Source organism: Euprymna scolopes, chromosome 8, assembly GCF_053919585.1.
Source record: "Euprymna scolopes isolate OS-2025 chromosome 8, ASM5391958v1, whole genome shotgun sequence".
In the NCBI taxonomy this organism is placed as follows: domain Eukaryota; kingdom Metazoa; phylum Mollusca; class Cephalopoda; order Sepiida; family Sepiolidae; genus Euprymna; species Euprymna scolopes.
In genome coordinates, this window is record NC_136489.1 from 47,289,891 (window position 1) to 47,312,051 (window position 22,161).

At 36.9% G+C, this 22,161-nt stretch overlaps 1 protein-coding gene across 2 annotated transcripts in view; it reads left to right on the forward strand.

Moving 5' to 3' along the window:
• The window catches only part of LOC145283549 (uncharacterized), a 73,640-nt gene that overhangs the window by 48,810 nt on the left and 2,669 nt on the right, over positions 1 to 22,161 (forward strand). For both annotated transcript variants that reach the window (XM_080132431.1, XM_080132432.1), the window contains one exon: positions 14,236 to 14,338. In XM_080132431.1, the coding sequence (XP_079988557.1) occupies positions 14,236 to 14,338 (103 nt within the window). The remainder of the gene's footprint in view (positions 1 to 14,235; positions 14,339 to 22,161) is intronic.

Here is a 22,161-nt window from a genome sequence, read left to right on the forward strand (position 1 = left end):
TTTGCCATACATATCGTTGACTGATTGCCTTCATAGATGAGCGTCAATTCAACTGAAACTCCTTTTAAATCACTGAGAGAATGTTGAACCATACAACCTCCTGTGTCGCATTTGCCAATGCCATATATTTTGCTTCAGCTGTTGATAAAGCAACACCGGTTTCTTTCTTACTTCTCCAGCTGACAGCCGCTCCACAATTTGAACATGTACCTTGAGGTTGATCTCCAATCATCTAGATCGTCAGCTTAGTCTGGTCCAGCTGCTTAGTTGCCTTCTCCTTGTCATATAGCAAGCCATACTCTTGTATACTGTTTAGGTAACAAAGGATATTTTTTACAGATTTCCAGTGTTTCATTGTAGATTGGGAACAAAATCTTGCACTATTTTCAAGAGCCTAGTCAGTGTCAGGTTGTGTCCTCATTGACAGATATTGTAGGCTTCCAATTGTTAATTGACACAACTCTTCGTTAACCAGCTTGCTTTCTTTAATGGCTTTGGTCAATCTTGCTCCAGCATCAATTGGAGTTGATGTAGGTTTTGAATTTTTCATTTGGAATTTTTTCAAAAATTCTGCTGTGTATGCTTGGTTGTCCAATGCATATTTTCCCTGAATCAGGATAAGTAATCTTAACACCTAAGAAATGGTGTGGTTTCCCCATATCCTTGATGTTAAAACTTTTCGATATTGTTTTAACAAATTCTTGAATATGTGTCTGAGACTTGCTAGCTAGAATGATATCGTCAATGTAAACAGCAGCTATAAAGATGTCTCCTCCTGAAGTGTTTATGTAGATGCAAGGATCATTCTCTGACTGCTTGAAATACCTCTTTTTTTAGCTGATGATCAAGTGCTTCATTCCAACATCTTGATGATTGTTATAAGCCATAGATGCTTCCCTTTAGTTTACAAACATAATATTTCTTGTCTTTGACTTTAAATCCTGCTGGCTGCTTCATGTAAATTTCTTCTTTCAGCTTACGATTTAAAATGCACTGGTTATGTCTAATTGATGTAGCTTCAGGTCAAGCTGTGCTGCTAATACGATAAAAGTTTGTACAGATTCAAATCTCACAACTGGACAAGTCTCATCATATCAATTCCGTGCTTCTGAAGTAAACCTTGAGCTATCAGTCAAGCTTTGTGGTGTTCCATATTTCAGTCAACATTATACTTTCACTTGAACAGCCACTTGCTATCAATAGCTTTTCATCCACTGGGCAATTCTGTAAAGTCCCATACTTTATTAGTATGTATAGAAGAAATTTCACTTTCCATTGCTTTCATCCATTCATTTTTTTTCAGAAATGGAAAGTGCATCTTTCACTGTCAATGGGTCATTTAAATTATGAACCATGTAGATTTATTCACCATTCCGATTCAGAGTTTTCTTAATCCTCGGAGATCTTTCAGGTATTGTCACCTCTTGTTAGTTTTCATTGGGTTCTGTCACCTTCTGCAAATTGTCATCATCATTACAGCTGTTTTGATGTTCAATTACTGCTGGAGATGGCTTTATGACTTCCTTTCTCCTCTGTTCAGTTATTGAATCCTCTGCTATGGAATACTCTTGATTTTATTATATCATAGAGTCCCTTTACTCCAATATAATATCCAAGAAATATACTTTTCTTTGCTTTGGAGTCCATCTTATGATGTCTCTCAATGTTTGGTATGTGGACAAAAGCATTACATTAAAAAATATGTAAGTACTTCATATTCGGTTTGTATCCTTTCCATACTACATATGATGTCATACTTTATACGGCATTTGTTGGGCTCCAGTTTCAAACATATGAAGCAGTAGATAAAGCTTCTCACAATTTCTTAAATAGCTTTGAATCTAATAGCATTGCTTGCATTGTTTTCACCAATGTTCATTCGTCATTCTATTAAGCTCTGGTGTTTTAGGAACGGTATATTCATGACGTATAATTATAATCTTCTTTAAATAATTTTCAAATTCTCTTGAAGTGTACTCCCCACCATTATCAGTATGTAGAGTCTTAATATTTCATTCAGTGGATTTTTTTTTTACCATGGTTTCCCATTCTATAAACGTTTTAAAAACATCTCTCTTGTGCTTAAGTACATAAATCTGCACAAATCTTGATTTATCATCAATAAATGTGACAAAATATTCATTTCCACTATTCTTCTGCAAACATCACTATGTATAATTCTGAGAAGTTGAGTAGCTGGCCTTCCACCAGATTTTGAAATGAAGAACGATAATGTTTTTCATCCAAGCATGGTTCACAAAAGTTAATATCTTGGTTACATCATAGTTGAGGCAAGTTACTAGTTGTTTTTTTACTAGTTTCTGTAAGTTCTTTGTTCCAAGGTGGCCAAAATGTCTATGCCAAATCTCCTCTTTTGTTTTATTATCTAAGCGTGTAATTGCTGCTGTTTTTTTCTTCTCTTTTTTCTTTCTTTTCTTTTGTTTTTTGTTTTTTTTTCTTGTCAATATTCTGGGCACATAACCAATGTTGGGTAATTATAAAGTCAAAGTCAATTAATCAAATAATTATATACTTTGTATAAGTTAATGATTAAAGAAAAGACATGAAAGACACATTGGGAAGACTTTTTCAATAAAACAAACACAAGAAATGTGTGATCAACTTTTATTTACATGTTGAGGAAGAGAGAGAGAGAGATACACGTCAACTCACTCGTTTATATATAAATTAAACACGACGTACACATCAAAATTACAGTCCAAGGGAGATAATTTTTAACAGCACTTTACACAATCCAAGGGAGATAATTTCTAATAGCTTGTTTAACAACAAAATTGGGGTCCTGACAGATACTACCACTTCTCCTAGTCAGAATGATTCTGGGGATAGTGGATAACTAAAGGATGATTTCACACTCCCCATAGCTTCAAAATTGAACCTTCTCACAGCTGAATACAGTTTTGTATTATACCTAACACAAAAGAAAGATGGGGAAAAATATAGGTTGTTTGAGCCATCCATAAATAAGCAAGCCTAGCTGTCCTACCTGCTGTTAGTAATATATTTACTTGCAATTTGTTTTGCTTTGCTTTCTTTTGAAACTAGGTCTGTATTTTTTTTTTAAATTTATTTAATACTATTCTTTTGTTCCAATCAATGGAAAGAAACTCTGTATGTACGAATACAGAGTTATTTCTCTTTTTTTTAGGATGGCAATCATTTTACTCCACACATTTCAAAGCTTGCAAATTGGAGCTTCACGATTGCATGTAGCACTGTGTCAGACCCATGACAACTGAGAGGAGAAGGGGAAGGATTCTCAAGTAATTGATAGGGTTGGGAAATAGAAAGAAAAAGTGAAGTTAAGAGCTAACAAGGATGGATTTGGGAATGATGATGGTAAGATGGTGGTGAAAACCTTGTTCAATGATCAAGACAGTTCAATGTTGTGCTTTGAACAAATTCTATTTATTCCATAGATAACACTCCAGTTAGAGTGTATCTGTGAGCAATGATAATTAAGGGATTATCATACACTTCCAAAACTCCCAAATTTGGGCCATGTCAGTTGATGCACGTAAGTCATACCCAGTATGAACGTGCAGCTATATGTAGTCACTGCATAGGCTGTGATTGTTCGTTTGTTATGTCGGTCCATAGTTGTTGTTCGGTTTTGATATCAGTCATAGTGTTAATATAGCCTCAGTCAGTGTTACAGTAGAAAAATTCTTCTTCCAAATAAAATTAATCCCGTTTAAAACAAGCCTATATGCTTGAATATACGTAGATCTAACCAAGAATATCCTAGAAAGACCACTTGAGATAATGGCTAGCCAGGATCTACTTGAACATTCTGCTCTGCTCAATCAATGACAACTCCAGTGGCTTGGCCATGCCAGGTAAATGGAAAATGGGAGAATCTCAAACGATCTTCTTTATAATGAGCTTACAACCAGCTTCAGACAAACGATGTCTACTGGTGAAACTTGATGGTAGGTGACATTGATCCAACAGGCTGGGGTTTCCTAGCTGAAGAGCACAGCTACTGGAGAAATGCTGTGAAAACATGCTGTGAGAGTTGTAAGTAGTAGAGACTCGCAGTGGAGGGTGAGGAGAGAGTACAGACAGCAAAGGGCTGCAACAGATCTCTTGCAACCAGACATCATCTATATCTGTGACAACTACAACAAAGCCTGTCGATCCAGGACAGGCTTGCACGGTCACAGCAAATGCTGTAATTTAGCAATGACCTAATCTAAGGCACAGAACAACATTATCACTACAGAATTTCTATAAATCACCTATGTACTGTCCGATCACCCCAATGCTCTGTTGATATTGACAGCTGTTTCGAAAGCATTATATTATGACTAAGTTTGAACTCATGCAAGAAAAATATACGCATTTCTTCTTTTTCACCTTTGTTACTAAAATCTTATGTTCTGCAAAATCTTATGTTCTTTCTGAAAGAATTTTTAGAAATATATTCAAGAGTGTACATCAGTAATTTCAAATTTTGTATAAAACATTGCAAAACTGGCAAATTAACTTTTTAAAAGCAAGTAAGAAAAAGAAAGAAAAAAAAAAACAATAAACAAAAACCAACCAGTATTTTTTTTTGCAACTCCCACATCATTTAATTAAATGCTTGGGAAATTAAATGAGTGTAAAATCAAGTGATGCTGAACAAACAAACAAATTTAATTTAGTTTGAAAAGAAAGATTTAAAAAAAAAAAGATTTTAAAAATATAATCTTAATCTATATAAATGTATATGTCTGTCTGTCTTCTTGTGTAAATATTTAACCAATAAACTCTTAAATTACTGGTCACATAACATTGAAATTTACGGGAAATAGTAATCATACACCAAGGATGGTCTATAACGAGTACAATCTTTGTTTGGACGAGTAACACCTGCAGAAATATGGTGGTAAGTTAAAATGCGAAATGTTCATTTCAACTTGCCGACATATTTCAATTCTTTCTGTGCATGCCCAAATTCAATTAATTTCTTGAAGTCGTTTAATATTAAATCTTTATTACCTATCTCTTGATAGCTACATCAATAGGAGAATGCGACTGGAACGCTAGATGTTTTTGTTTCAATTCTAGCTGATAGCACCAAGTCATTTTTATTTTTAATTTTTGAAATCACTACTATATATTAGGTACAAAATAATATTCAATAGAGAATTGGCTCTGTAAATGGTTAATTGTAGGTATTGACCATTTCATACCCTCTAAAAAGTTTCAGCAAAAACCTAACAGCCAGCCATGGTTCTCTCCAGAATGTGCTGCTGCCATTGCGCACAGAAATCACTTTTTCCACTGCTTCAAACGTAATAGATGTATGGAAACTAAAGCAGTTTTCAGGACTGCCAGCAACCATTGTAAGAAAGTAATAAGGAACGCAAGAGAGTTGTATGCTCAATCTGTTAAGTCCAAAGTAGCTGAGCAGCGGCTTGGTTCCCACCAGTTTTGGCAAATAGCAAACAGAATCCTGAACAGAAGCGTGTGCTCCATCCCAACTATTATCAATGGACCTGAGGTAATCTCGTCAGCATCAGACAAAGCCAAACTCTTTGTCAAGAACTTTGCAGCTAATTCTACCCTTTGCGACCAAGACCGCCAACCCCCAATATTTCCTCCTGTATCAGAAAACACGCTATGTGATATACGTATATCTGTACGTGATGTTGCCAAGCTAATCAAAAACCTTGATTCGAGTAAAGCAACTGGCCCTGATGGTATTCCAATTATAGTACTCAAAAAACTTCAACCTGAACTAGCGCCCATACTTACAAAACTGTTTAAACGTTGTCTTAAGGAGAATAGTTTCCCATCTCCCTGGAAAATCTCATCAGTATGCCCTGTATTTAAGAATTCAGGTGATCGCTCATCCCCCTCTCAGTACATGCCAATAAGTCTCCTGTGCGTCATGAGTAAGTTGCTAGAATCTGTGTTAAATACAGAAGTAATCAACCATCTCAACAAAAATAACCTTCTTAGTGACACTCAATATGGTTTCCGTTCTGCTAGATCTACAGCAGATGTCCTTACAGTTATATCGCATAGGATTAGCAAATCTCTCGACGGTGGCAATCTTTCTAGGGCAATTGCTCTTGACATATCTAAAGCCTTTGATAGGGTATGGCATAAAGGTTTACTTCATAAGATCGCTAGCTATGGTATAGCTGGAAAAGTCTTCTCAATTATTAAATCATTTCTTTCTGATAGGTTCATAAGAGTAGTAGTTGAGGGGCAAAAATCAGAAGCTCACAGTATTAATGCCGGTGTCCCTCAGGGATCCATCCTGGGCCCAACTCTTTTCCTGATCTACATTAATGATCTTCCAAATCATATCCTTACATCATTTGTAGACATTTATGCTGACGACACTACCATTTATGGTACCACATTTAAGACAGTAAACGACCAAGTTCTCTCCAATTCTCTCTCCTCTGATCTTGAGCACGTAGTACAATGGGGAAAGGAGTGGCTGGTTACTTTTAATGCATCTAAAACCAAGCTTCTCTCTTTACATCATCAACATTCTAATCCACATTTGTCATCAATTGAAATGAATGGCTCTCGTCTTCAGGAGGCCTCAAGTTTTGACAAGCTTCTGGGCTTGACCATTACTCCTGATCTTAAATGGAACATGTATATCAAATCTGTTGCCAAGGCCGCTGGAAAAATGGTGGGATCTTTCTATCGATCCGGTAGATATCTCACTGCTGATGCTATTCTCTATCTATATAAGAGCCAGGTACGTCCAAGGATGGAATACTGTTGCCACATCTGGGCAGGAGCTGCTAGAAAGGACTTGTCCTGCCTTGATAGAGTTCAAAATAGACTTCGTAGCCTCGTAGGAGATGTCCTTTTCTCCTCCTTGCAACCTCTATCTCACAGAAGAGATGTTGCGAGTTTGTCTCTGATGTATCGTTATTTTCATGGAAAGTGTTCAACTGAGCTTCAATCTATGGTCCCCCCCTCGCCAAACTTTCACAAGAAACACTCGTCTAGCTGTAAACACTATCAATAATTTCCCCCACTCTTTATCTGTGCCTAAACCTAAACGTAGATTCCATGAACAAAGCTTCTTTCTTAGAACTGCACGCCTGTGGAATTGTCTTCCGTTTTCCTGCTTTCCGGCTGACTACAATATGGTTGTGTTCAAGTCTAAAGTAAAAAAGTTCTTCATGAGCCGTTCCATATAAGTTATTAAATTTACCAAATTTTCATTACTAATGATTACTATATTGACCAATTTCTACTGTACACTCTTTAACCCTTATCCTTGAGTGGCCTCTGGGCCTTGATAATGTGGTGATGCCTTTGTAAAAAAAAAAAAAAAAAAAATACAAAATCTGTATGTATTAAAATATATTTGAGCATATTTTACAACTTGGCAAGGCCGGATGCCCCCCCCCCCCCCCCCCATGTTTGTAATAAAGACCAAGCATCCAAGCAGTGTAACAGTAATGTGGAATTGCCTCAGAGGTCTATCCTTGGACCATTATTATTCCTGATATTCATAAACGATTTCCCTGATAATATTGTGTCCGAGATGGGTGTATTTGCTGATGATACAATGCTCTATAATATGCATGAGGGAAGAACAGATGTACATAAATCTAAGACAATGGCAGAATCGTTAGAAAATGACCTCCAGACGATAGTGGAATGGGGGCACAAATGGATGGTAACATTTAATGCTAGTAAAACTAAGCTGCTCTCCTTTAACAATTACAAAATGCCTCTCCAACCCCCTATATCCATGACAAATAGCACCCTACCTGAGAATTCTACTTTCAAACTCCTCTGCCTAACATTTGCGGGCAATATCAACTGGAATAAATACATAGAGGACATTGCAAAGGCTGTTGTAAAGAAAGTGGGTTCCCTCTATCAAGCTAGAAGACTACTCACATTTGAGAGTATCCTGTACCTTTACAAGGCCACCATTCGCCCATGCATTGTTGCCTCATCTAGGTTGGTGCATCTATAACTAGTCTCTCCCTCTTAGATAAAGTCCAAAAAAGAGTTGTCAATCTAATCGGACCCACTTTATCAACTAAGCTCCAGCCCCTGTTTCATCACTGCAATGTTGCATCACTGTTCCTGTTTTACAAATATTTTAATGGAATATGTTCTGATGAACTTGTTTCATTTGTACCCCCTCGACATACATATCCTCGACAAACCTGCTTAGCAATAAGATCTCACACCTTTACTGTTGATGCTCCTTAATGCCAGAAAGCTTTCTATTCTAATAGTTTCTTCCCTCGAACTGCTAGACTTTGGAATTCCCTTCCTGCTGCCTGCTTCCCTGCCTGTACTAATATGCAGAAGTTTAAATGTAAAATAAACAAATATCTTGTTAATCTTTCCTATACATGGCCCCAAATAGTAGCCCCTTACATCTAAGTGGTGATATGATTTGTAAGGTGTGGACTAGAGTAAAAAAAAAAGTGTGTGTGTGTTTTAAAAATGTGTATAAATTGTATAAAATGTGTATAAATTGTATAAAAAAAATGTGTATTTCATTTTGTGTGTGTGTTTTAAAAATGTGTATAAATTGTATAAAAAAAAATGTGTATTTCATTTTGTGTGTGTGTGTTTTAAAAATGTGTATAAATTGTATAAAAAAATGTTTATTTCATTTTGTGTGTGTGTGTGTTTTAAAAATGTGTATAAATTGTATTAAAAAAATGTGTATTTCATTTTGTGTGTGTATGTGTGTGTGTTTTAAAAATGTGTATTTCATTTTGTGTGTGTATGTGTGTGTGTGTGTGTTTTAAAAATGTGTATTTCATTTTGTGTGTATGTGTGTATATACAGAGTAGAATGATAAAATTGTCACCATAAAGAAAACAACACTACAGCTTTATTTTAAAACTTTTATTGAAAAAATCAGTTTAACTAACATGATTATGTAGTAGAGCTGACATTTATTCAATGTAGCCGCCTTCAGCCTCAATCACCACCGCGATACTGATCCAGAATTGGGAGCATGCTTTTTCCACAAGCGCCGGTGGTAGCTTGGTGAATACTTGGCAGATGGCAGCAATCAGACTGGATTTGGTGTTTTGGGAAGCCATGTTGGTGATGTTCTCGACATTTGACCAAACGAAGTAGTCCAGTGAGTTCAGGTCAGAGAAGGATGGGGCGGAGGGCAATAAGAGAAGAGTACAAACTCATAGCACTCTTTCTGAAGCCTTGTGGGCCAGCGCCACGTCCTACTGCCCAACGTAAGGTCTGCCAGCGGTCACCTGATTGCACCAGGAGATCACCACACTTTTCAGCACATCCAGGTACACTTTGGTGTTGACTTTCGAGCTGACTACGAAGATATGAGGTGGCATGATGTAGCCCTCACTTGAAATCACACCAAAGATCATAACTGTAGGTCGTCTGATACGTTAAGCTGTGCCCTCAAGAATTGAACCATCTAGATTTGCATTTTGAGGGTGCTGGCAATGGTCCTGTTGTCATAACTTGGATTGGTAGAGAGCATGAGTTATTCAGCGGCACATCTCCGATCTTGCTCATTGAACATTGTTTCACTTTCAGACATGATAGAAGGCTCCTATAGTTCTTGGGATTTGTACACAACTGGCCAACTAGTAGAGGGTCTGCAACAAAAAAGAAAACCGGTTTTAATCAAATGGAAATGGAATCATGCTATCTTTTTTTAGGGCAACAATTTTATCGTTCCATCTTGTATATAATGTGTGTGTGTATATATATATATATAGATATATATAAGTTATAAAATATATATGGCGATTAAGCTACACAGAATATTCAGTGTTTCATCCACGCTAGGATTCCTAAGCCTGAGGAATCCTAGGGTGGATGAAACGCGGAATATTCTGTGTAGCTTAATCGCCATATATATTTTATAACTTACTACCTAGCTCTACATACGTATTGAGCACTGTTGAAGTAAATACTTAAAGTTTATGCATAAATTTATACTTTTGTATATTAATTTATGTGAGTAAACGAAGTAGTTATATATATATAGTCTTGGAAGTTTTTCAATCTTTAAAACTATATGTACAGGGTGCCTAAAAAGTCACTGAAGGGGTTTTGAACTTGAATAGATTCTTTATTTTTGATGATATCTTTCTATAATTTTAACACAATCGACTAAGACATTGGGAAATTTAAAAAAATGCAAAATTCAAACAATCTTTATTCATAAAAAAAAATGTCTTTTAAATGTTGCCCATTTTCAGCTTCGCATATTTGTGTTTTTTCCAAATCATTATTCATAAAAGATTGCAGAATCTCTGGATTGCGATTAAACTCCCTTATTTCGTTCCTAATGTTTTCCTTCAATTCTTGCAGGGTTTGGGATTTGTTAACACAGACTCTTTCACAATGTTTCGAATTGTGTTGTGATTTGGGCTATTCTTACATAAAAATGCCATTGATAAGCTCTTTGAGTCAAAACAATTGACCCCTGGTTTTGGTAAAACAATTTCACAACTTGCGTACATTGTTCAAAGCTATACTTACCCATAATTAAATTCCAAAATATTATCTTTAAAATATCTAAAATAGAGAGAAAAAAATAATCATTAATGGTAAAATAACAAAGATTTTCAATCCTTTTTTGGATACCCTGTATATTGAAAAAAAAATGTTCTTCGTTGGAAAATTATTTTGCCTATAAGTCAATTAATCTGCAATCAATGAATTAATTTGCTTTCAAGAACCCACACTACTCCTAATGTTATTTCAGGGATAATCAGTTGTTTACCTTGTAACACTGTTTCAGGGATATATATAATATATATATAATGTGTGTGTATATATATATATGTGTGTGTGTCTCTCCTGTCACATCTATCTATATATCTATAAAAGTGAACGTATCTGTCTGTCTACATTTTCCTTCGCAATAACTCTGTTAATTTTCAGTCTACAGACTCGAAATTTTATATACAGCATACTAAGATTTGGAAAAATCTATGTGATTGGTTTTCGGCCAGAAATTTGGCTGTTAAGGAGTCAAAATTCAACGATTTGACCTTTGAGAACTCTACCAAACTCCTCCGATAATTTTGGGTCTAAACACTTGAAATTTTAGATATAGGTTCCTTGGACATGGATCTAACTTAATAACTTAGTTTGAGCCCAAAACAATAAATGTTAAGGGGTCATAATAGGGGTCAAATTAAAAAAACTGACCGTTTTTTTTTTTTTTTTTTTTTTTTTTTTTGCTCAGCATACACCTCCAAACACCCGGGCAACGCCAGGCTGAAATGCTAGTTATAAATATGTCAGGCAAAACCATTCCAAGTGGTGAGGAGAAACAAGAAAGCGAATAACAAATTAGACAACTCCTACCCTCTGAAATGAATCCAGAAATACTTCACTCTAAATAAAAAAAAAGTCATCAGAAATAATAAAAATTTTATCTGAAAAACTAAGTTAGTGATGTAATTTATATTAGTGTGAACACTAGTGAAACATAATTCTTTGATGGAGATGTGCACTCGATTTGAATTAACGCACTTTTATAGTCATTCCTAATCTTTTCATGAGTGAGAATATCTTTACAAGAGTTATCTCCACTTAAAAACTTATTTGCTACATTGAAAACCTGATCTATTTTACTCAAGATTATACTTTCCTTTGTTTCAAACACATAAGATAATCTTATTTGAAATGCTTTGTCTTTATAATGAATGAATGATAGAACTCCATACTTAAATCATTTATCTAATATATAAAATAAAGTCAATGGGCTTGCAGCAACTTACAAAGAAGGAACTCTTTTCACACTTTTCTTATATCTCAGCCTTGATCAGAGACAGAAGAACCTGATTTGCTGGTCACTGTTTGGGTATTAAGGATGAAATTGTCAGCAATATTCTTTTGTGGATGTGCAAACATGGATGCAGTTCAGTAGGAAGAATGTGCAGAACATACATCAAGTAACTAACAGAACGCATCTATTAAGACTTGGTGTGGTGAAAGTTAGAGAGTCAAAATAATCAGTGATGCTCACACGACTGGAAGAGGAGGAGAATAAAGGAAAGGAAATTACTTTTAATGTTTTGTTTGATTTTCATTCTATCATCCATTCCTACTCTCTTTATAGATTTCTTATAAAAGTCCATTTTAAATACCTGTTTCAACTTTTACTTTCATGTAATATTAGGTTAAATTTATTCAATGGACCTGAGGTCATCTCGTCAGCATCAGACAAGGCCAAACTATTTGCCAAGAACTTTGCAGCTAATTCTACCCTATGCGACAAAGGCCATCAACTCGCCATATTTCCTCCTATAACACAGAACACGCTAGGTAACATACAAATATCCGTGCATGAGGTCGCCAAGCTAATCAAGAATTTTGATTCCAGTAAAGCAACTGGCCCTGACGGCATCCCAATTATAGTGTTAAAAAAGCTTCAACCAGAACTTGCTCCCATACTTATGAAACTGTTTAAGCGTTGCCTTAAGGAGAAGTGCTTTCCAACACCCTGGAAAACCTCATCAGTATGCCCTGTATTTAAGAATTCAGGTGATAAGTCATCTCCCTCTCAGTACAGACCAATAAGTCTCCTGTGTGTCATGAGTAAGTTGCTGGAATCCATATTAAATAGAGAAATAGTCAACCACCTCAGCAGAAATAACCTTCTTAGTGACATGCAATATGGTTTCCGTTCTGCAAGATCTACCGCAGATGTACTAACGGTTATATCTCATAGGATTAGTGAATCTCTTGACAAAGGCTTCCTTTCCAGGGCAATTGCTCTTGACATATCAAAGGCCTTCAATAAGGTATGGCATAAAGGCATACTTCACAAGATTTCCAGCTACGGTATAACTGAAAATGTTTTCTCTATCATTAAATCATTTCTCTCCAATAAGCTCATAAGAGTAGTGGTCGATAGACAAAAATCAGAGGCCTGCAGTATTAATGCTGGAGTCCCTCAGGGGTCCATCCTGGGCCCAACTCTCTTCTTGATCTACATTAATGATCTTCCAAAACACATACTTAAATCATCCGTTAACATCTATGCTGATGACACGACCATCTACGGCAACACATCAAAGGCTGTAAATGACAAAATTCTCTCTGATTCTCTCTCCTCTGATCTCGAGTGCGTGGTTCAGTGGGGGAAGACGTGTCTGGTTACCTTTAATGCATCTAAAACCAAACTCCTATCCTTACATCATCAACACTCTGATCCCCATCTGGCATCAATTGAAATGAATGGCTCTCGTCTAGGAGAAGCCCCATGTTTTGACAAGCTTCTGGGTTTGACCTTTACTCCTGATCTGAAATGGAACACATACATCAAGTCTGTTGCCAAGATCGCTGGAAAGATGGTGGGATCCTTCTACCGCTCCAGAAGATATTCTACTACTGATGCAATTCTCTATCTATATAAAAGCCAAGTACGCCCAAGGATGGAATACTGCTGCCATATCTGGGCAGGAGCTGCTAAAAACAGCCTATCCTGCCTTGACAGAGTACAAAATAGGCTTAGTGGGGGATGCCCTTTTCTCTTCCCTGCAACCTCTCTCCCACAGAAGAGACGTTGCAAGCCTATCTTTGTTTTATCATTATTTCCAAGGCAGGTGCTCGTCTGAGCTCCAATCTCTGGTCCCTCCTCACCAATCTTTTACGAAAAACACCCGTCTAACTGAAACCACTGTCAAAAATTTTCCCCACTCTTTATCTGTGCCTAAATCAAAACATAGATTCCATGAACAAAGCTTCTTTCTTAGAACTGTACGCCTGTGGAACTCTGTTCCGTCTGCCTGCTTCCCACCTGACTACAACCTGGATGTCTTCAAGTCCAACGTAAACAAATTCCTGATGAACCGTCCCCTTAAGTAGACACTTTCATACTGTACTTGCAATAACCCTTATCCCTGAGTGACTTCCGGGCCTTGATAAGTGGTGTCCATCTTGTAAAAAAAAAAAAAACTGTGGTTGTTACTGCAATTAAATCTTTAATTGTATTTAGGAAATCATCAAATTAATTATTTTTTTATATGGATAGATTGTCATTTTTTTTTCTTTTGATATTGCCTTTCTCTCTACAAAATTTGTATTTTGGGTGCCTCAAGTATAATTGATCCGGATAGACTTTGTCATTCTTTCTTTTGACATTGCCTTTCCCTTTACAAAGTTCAGCTGAGATGACAACTCGCTGAAATCAGCTTTGTCACTGACGTTAATTTGAGATATTTTCTACTTTTTTTTTTCTAAATTTGTTTAATTTTTTTTTTCCAGAATTTCATGAAACTCTTGAACGTTGCAAACAAGAATTGCAAAATGCAAAAACAGAAAATGAGAAAATCAATTTAAAGCCAAGTAGAGATTCAGAATTTCAAAGGTAGTGTTTTCTTTTTTTCTATATTGGATATATATAGAGAGAGTGTTTGGAAAATCGATGGCATAACTTTAGGGATTATGTCCTAACAAGTTAGATGTACTGAGAACAATAAAACAAAAAGCTGGTGCTTGTGCAGTATACTGGGTTTTTGAACAAATGCATTTCAAGCAAAAATACTATTCCATACTTATATGTCATGTTGAAATTAGTATACATTCTAAAAAATGACTCGGTAGAAAAAATAATTACAAATAAAAATAGAATTTACCAAATTATCAATTTTAAATGTGGAAGAGTTCTGCAACCAATTCTGTATGCCCTTCTGACTTATCTCCCTTGCTTTTCTTGAACTCTGCCATTAAAAAAAATGATTTTTTCCAAAAAAATAAATCTAGCATATCTTCTACTAGACCAATTTTCATAATTTATACTAATTTCGACATGACATGTTAGTCTGTAATATTGTTTTTACTCAAAATGAATTTGTTAAATCTGGTATACTGCAGAAGCACCCATTTATTTTTTTATCAAATGGTGATACAACTTTCCTAATGAAGATCTGTGACAAATGCTTCGTTATAAACTGTTTTCATATTTCCTCAAATTTTGTTCATTCCATTCATTTTCATCATTGAACTGACTTCATCCATCTCACTACCCCTTATTCTTGAGTGGCTTTTATGTAATAAAATGTCTAGTCACTGTTCAAAAACCCGGTATACTCCACAAGCACCCAAAATCCATACTGTAGAAGCACAACTTAGTTGATAGATGGCCCAATTATAATATTCTATTCATGGGTATTGTTATATCGTGGAATGCGTTAGATCAATCTATATATATAAAAATGTAACTGTTGGTTCGTTCGGAATTAATTGTCTAAAAAACCATTGGACGGATGGCTTCCACGTTTTGGTATAATATGTTTAATATATCCATGTGTGTTTTTATATATTTCTTTTTAATTATAACATTATACTTAATTTTTCTATGATAAATAGGTGGATTTCTTTGTACCGAGAGGCCATTTTTTTTATTTAGGGACAATTATTTATTACCACTTCCTGTCACGTGACCAGTGTTACAATTTAGCGGTTTTCCTGCTAGATCTGGAGATTTCGTTTACAATCTAGCGGGAAATTCTAGAAAATCTGGAGGTATTTGGCACCCACACACCCGCATTAGATTATTAAAAAATAAAGAAAAGCGCTTGAAAATACGGGTTAAAATAAACTCATTCATGTAAGTAAAAAAAAGTAGCATTTATTGCCTTTAGTAACAATTATTTATTGATTATTTGTTTTGTTTTTCACCTTTTTTTTCGATTAACCATTCTTAAATCTCACTATAAAATCGATTTTTCCAAGTACATTTTAGGTGGGGGGGGGGCATTCCAACCTCCGAAGTTTAGTTTAAAATACGATCTAAAAGTGTAAAAAGCAAGAAACAACAGCAAAAAAAAAAAAAAAAAAAAAAACGGGTTTGTATTACTATACACATAGATTCGAAAAAGTTGTCAAAAAACAAATATATAACAAATAAATGTTATCAAAGGCAAGATAAGTTACTTTTCTGCCAAACTGGATATATTTTTCGTGTTTTTATTCAATGTAACATATTCATTCAGCTCGAAAAACATACAGTGTTTACCGATGTATTCGAAAATTCAAGATGGCGTCTCACACTCCCTTTAACATCATAAGTATGGAAAAAGGTGTTATAAATAAAAAACTATACAAAATACTATTAAAAACCTGCCGAATATATGTCAACCTATGTCACAGTAACATGTATTGAGCGAGTTTTTAACAGTATTTTATCTGGTTTTTTATTTATAACATCTTTTCCCAAACTTACCGTGTTAAAGAGAGAATCAGACACGAAAAATATATCCAGTTTGGTAGAAAAGTAACTTATCTTGCCTTTGATAACATTTATTTGTTATATATTTGTTTTTTGACAGTTTTTTCCAATCTATGTGTACAGTAATACAAACACCCATCTTGTGTTTTATATACATAAAGTACAATTGTTGAATGTTACTGTTTTCATTATATTCGTTTGGGGGGGCACAATTAAAAAATTAAGAAAGATTAAAATGAAGCGAAATTTAAGTTTCCGTTCCATTTTTTCAACAACCGTAAAACAGTGCATACTCAGCAAGTTTTATCGTAATTTATAAGCATATTGAAACACTAAATCAACATTTTATTTATTTTTTTGCCTAATTAATGATGGAAGTATTTTTCTGTTTATTTTCTTAACATCTGTTAAATGTTAAAAAAATATAAATAATTTGTACATTCTCTTGAAAAAAAGAATCAAACTTTTCTCTACTTTCACATGTGTTCCATTTTAACAAACTGAGCCACAGCAACGCGTGACCGGGTACAGCTAGTATAACATAAAATATCTTACCGCAGGGAGTCCAGCCTTCACGTGTGGGTAGGTAGCAGCTCATAAGGAAAGAAACGTAACACTTACGAACAAATAAGGAAACATTTCGCTGATATATGACGATATACATTTATTAAGAGACACGCACACACACACACACACACACACGTAACTACAATTTAAAATATAATCCAAGGGGTGTGCAATAAGTAATGCCCCTGATCCACTTCCAATAGCAGTAGAACAACGAAACTTGGCACAGTTATTAGTCTTTCTCTATATAGGAACCACCCAGAGTTATGCATTTCTCCCATCGTTTCATGCAGCTCTGGAGACCGTTTTTGTAGAACACCCCAGGTTGTTCCTCCAACCACGACGTGACTTCAGAAATCGAGGCTGCATCATCTGGGAAATGCTTTCCTTTCAACTTTACAACTTCATGGCTGGGAAGAGGTGTAAGTCAGAGGGTGCAAGGTCAGGAGAGTAGGGAGGATGGGAGAGGATTTCATAACCACACGCCCGTGCTTCTGATCTGGCGATATGTGAGTTGTGGACCGGAGCGTTGTCCTGCAGGAGGAGGGTAGCATAATAGGCTCCTGTAATTGTGGTACCCTTTGCGAGGAAATCTGTCATCACTACTCTGTCCTGGTCCAAGAAGACTGTGAGCATGACCTTGCCAGTGGAGGGCGGCACCGTTTCCTTCTTTGGAGGTGGTGAGTCCAAGTGCTTCCACTGCATTGACTGGGCTTTGGTCTCTGGATCATAGTGATGGACCCAGGTTTTATCCTGTGTAATCAGTCTTTTGAAAAACTTTGACTCATCTTGGCACATCTCTAAATTCATCCTCGAGCACTCGACGCGTTCTCGCTTCTGGAATGGTGTGAGCAACCTGGGAATCCATCTGGTAGACACCTTTTGCATATGCAAATGGTCATGAATGATAGTTTCCACAGACCCTGTACTAATCTTGGACTATTTGGCGAATAGTAATGCGCCGATATTCCAAAATGGCAGCCTCAACTTGACGGACAGATGCCTCATCAATGGCAGAAGGGGGGGGGCGACCAGGTCTGGGAGCTGTTTCCACAGACTTCCGGCCATGTTTGAATTCACAAAGCCAGCGTTTTACAAGGTCATATGATGAGGCATTATCACCATAAGTTTCTTTCATTTCATCAAAAGTCTCCTGTGGTGTGCGTCCTTTGAAATACAAAAACCGGATCACTGCTCGACATTCAACAGGCTCCATTTCACACCTGACTCGGTTCAAACACCTGTAAAACAGAAACCACAATAGCTGTAATTTGCCACATGACACATAGAGATATAAATCATTGCACATGCAAAATTTCAGCTAGATCAGAAAACTGGAAGTGGGTCAGGGGCATTACTTATTGCACACCCCTTGTAGCTGAAAGTTAGAAGGCCAAATATGATAAATGGATGAACAGGAAATGATGTTCATCTCGCCATTTTCAAAGTCACTCTATTTTTCCTCCACTGTCTACTTCCGGTCGTTGACCTCGCGAGAAAGCGCAGTTTTAGAACTACAGTCAAAGGGAGGCGACTTTCCACAAAGAAGCAAAGAGTTACTCCCCTTTGCATTATGAATTTGTCTGATCCCAACATCTCCCCTTTAAATTTTGTCACTAGTACGACTTCAGTTATGGATCCACCTGCAGATGTTGTGCTGGACAACATGTGCGAGCTGACTTCCAGATGTTAGGTTCTCGCATTACAACTTCAGTGTTCTGAGAAGCTTCTGGTGTTTGTTGTGGTAAGTTTAAGGTGTCCAACAAGATGTTTAGTGGAATAGAGTGATCTGATATTCTTTCTGATGGTCACAGTTGGTTGAAGTGTCGAACCCAAATTGAATTTTGGGCATTTACCTCGTGTGTTACATTTCCGGTTCGTCATACAATGTAACCTTAGGTCCATGACTATTTGTTGTTCCGGTAGTCTTTTGTTAGGACTTGTTGACCTGGTAAGAATGTTCTTTGGAGTGAACCATGGTGGCGGTTGTACTGCTGTTCCATTTTTGTGTTCCTCTTGATGGAATGATGTGGTTTTGGACGTAGGACATCGATATGTAATCAGATTTTATGATTCATCAAGCATTCGGCTGGTGAGCTATCGTTTGGTGTTGCCCTATAGCTTGTCAAGAAGTTTCAAGTATTTCTGATGTTATCCCTTCTCCCCTAATTTTTAAAGGTGTCCACAAGACGTTCAACTTGACCGTTCGACTGTGGGTGAAATGGTGGTGTGTGAATGTGGTTGATACCATTTTGTTGGCAGAAAGTCGAAAACTTGACTGAGCTAAAAGCGGTGCCATTGTCAGACACCAAAGTCTCAGGAATGCCAAATCTGCTAAAAATCTTCTGAAATTTGGAAATTGTTTCCTCAGAAGTAATGTGGTTCATTTGGAATATCTCGGGCCATTTGCTGTAGGCATCTACAACGAGAAAAGATTGTCCATTTGTGGGCTCTGCAAAATCTATGGGGAAGCGCGACCAGGGGGAATCTGGAATAGGCCATGAAGAAAGTGTAGATTTTCGAGGGGATTTAGCTGCTAGCTGACATTTAGAGCAAGTGCAAGCAAGATCTTCCAGCTGCTTATCCATTTTTGGCCAATAAACGTATCCACATGCTAATGCTTTTATGCGACTGATGCCTTGGTGTCCAAAATGGAATTGTTTTAGAATTCTGTTTTGCAATGATGAGGGAATAATGACCCATTCGGCAAGGAGAAGTATACCATCAACCTCTGATAAGGAAGATTTCTGTTAAAAGAATGGTAGTAACTGTTTGTTTGGGGGTACTGTTGGCCACTTGGTACAGTGGTAGTGGATGACTTCTTGTAGTAGAGTATCAGAAGCTGTAGCTACTTTAATCCTGTCAAAAGTAACCGGTAGTTCCGTTATCATAGCTATGAGTGTTGAAAAGATTTCTGGCTCCAGAGATATTGCTACAACAACGGAATCTTCAGGTAGCCTCTGGTGTGTACTAATTAATCTCGACAGGACATGTCCAATCGAATTGGTTGAAAAGTACTTTATTGTGAGTAGTCCAATAATGTGGTAGCCCATCGTTGTAGTCAATTGGCAGTATACACTGGGATACCCTTCTTCGGTCCAAAAATGCTCACCATAGGGTTATGGTCTGAAACCAAAGTAAAATGATGTCCGTAGATCATTTTATAGAACTTCTTTACAGCATATATTATCGCCAAGGCTTCTTTCTCGATTTTACTGTAGTTCCTTTCTGCAAGTGTCAATGACCTAGATGCATGAGCGATAGCTTTCTGACTGCCATCAGGAAAAGCGTGAGAGATCACGGCTCCAACACCATAGTCAGAAGCATCGGAAACCACGATAATGTCCAAAGATGGATTAAAATGGGTCAAGAGAAGATCTGAAGAGAGTAAAACTTTGATTTTGGCAAAAGCAACTTTGAATTCTAGTGACCAGTTCCATGTCAATCCCTTTTTTCAGGAGGTTTTATTGAGAGGAGTTCAGATGCAGTGTAAGTCTGGTAAAAATGAGCTGTAATGGCTTACTAACCCAAGAAAAGAACGTAGAGTTTTGACATCTGTTGGAGCTGGCATGTTTTTAATGGCTGATATGTTCCTTGGGTCGGGTCGTCAACCTGTTTTGTCAAAGATGAAACGCAGATATTTTATTGACGTTCGGTAGAATTGACATTTTTCAGCTTGTACATGGAAACCAAAACTGTTGGATCCTATCAAGTACAGCGATCAGACGTAGGAATTCATCATGGGATGTGCGAAAGATGATGATATCAATAAATGCTGTAACTCCCGTTATGCCTGTCAGCATCGCATCCATGGTCTGCTGGAATATAGATGGGGCAGTTTTAACCCCGAAAGGAAGATGGTTGTATCGGAATAATCCCTTGTGAGTGTTGATTGTAAGGAGCTCCTTGGAGTCCTCATCAACTTTGATTTGTAGGAATACATCAGAAAGATCAATTTTTGCAAAACAGGTTCCACCATTTAATTTGACAAAAAGGTCTTCAGGTATTGGCAGGGGATATTGGTGTGCATTTAGTGCATTATTTAGTCCCATGGAATAGTCAGCACAGATGCGAACTTTGCCGCTTGCTTTTCGGACCACAACAATAGGATCTGCCCATCTCGTGTAGTTTGTTGGTTCTATTACTCCAGCTTCTCTAAGTCGATCAAGTTCCTTTTCAACTATGTTGAGAGCTGCACAAGGGACAGAGCGTTTGGGTCTAAATATTGGTTTGCTATCTGCTTTCAACTTGTGGCTTTCATTTTTGTGCAACATCCCAAATCCTCTCGAAAAACATCACTGACTTAGACTTAAGCGTTTGAGTAAAATGCTTTTCAGTGTCCTGATCTGACTTGTGGGAAAAACGTGTTGAAGACAGGTTCCAATGGGACCGTGAAGGTTTAGATCAGTGTCTGTTACATAACAGGTTCCGGCGAATACTCTGTCTTGGAAAGAAACAGAGCAATTCAGCTCCCCAGTAACTTAGATATCATTCCCAGACACACTCTTAGCAACATGATTGGTTTGTAATAGTTCCGGTTTTCCGATTTTCGTTCATGTTTTGCGCGAGATTAGAGTAATGTCTGATGCTGTGTCGAATTGGAAATGAACTGGACACTTATTTAATCCGACACTTATGTATTTTCTGCGAGATTTGTAATCGATCTTAAATGAGGCAGACACTGCATTTGATTTCCTCTGCTGGTTTTTCTTTTTGTAATTTTGCTGAGTAGAGGATTTGTTTGGCCTTAGGGGGATGGCAAAAATTTTCTTTGTGGCCACGTTTATGACACACTTGGCACTTATGTTTTCTGAAGGGAAAAAAGCGAGCATAGTGCCATTCACCGCAAGACCAGCATGCAGACGGTGGTTTTTTATTCAAAACTTTGGGTCTATTATTTGAGTTGATGTGTGACGTTATTGAAGGTAGTGTGTGTTGTTGCTGGACTAACATTGTGTCCTTTTTTAAGTTTAACAACTTGTTACACTCAGTTGTCAGATCCTGAACGGTAACGTTTTTATCTGTTTCAAGCTTTACTAGCAGTCAGGAATGTATTGGTGAATCGTTTGATGACTGTAGACCTGCTATAAAAATTAAGCATTTAAATTGGTTCTCAGTCAGTGTCCGGAGGTGAAATCTCACACTCGGGATTCACACGTCCGGCTTAAGTGACAAAATCGTCAAACTGGTTTTTGAAAGTTTGAAACAGTTATAACGAATATTGAATAGAGACTGTTGTTCCCCAAAAATGTCCATCAAGATACTGATAGCCTCAGTAAAAGTCAAATTTGTTTGGGTAAAATAAAATTTACGAACCTTTTGTTTTTTGTATCCAACTTTGGTATCAGCAAACGTTTTTTTCCAGTCGTCGTCCTTGTTAGAAAAATCATGGT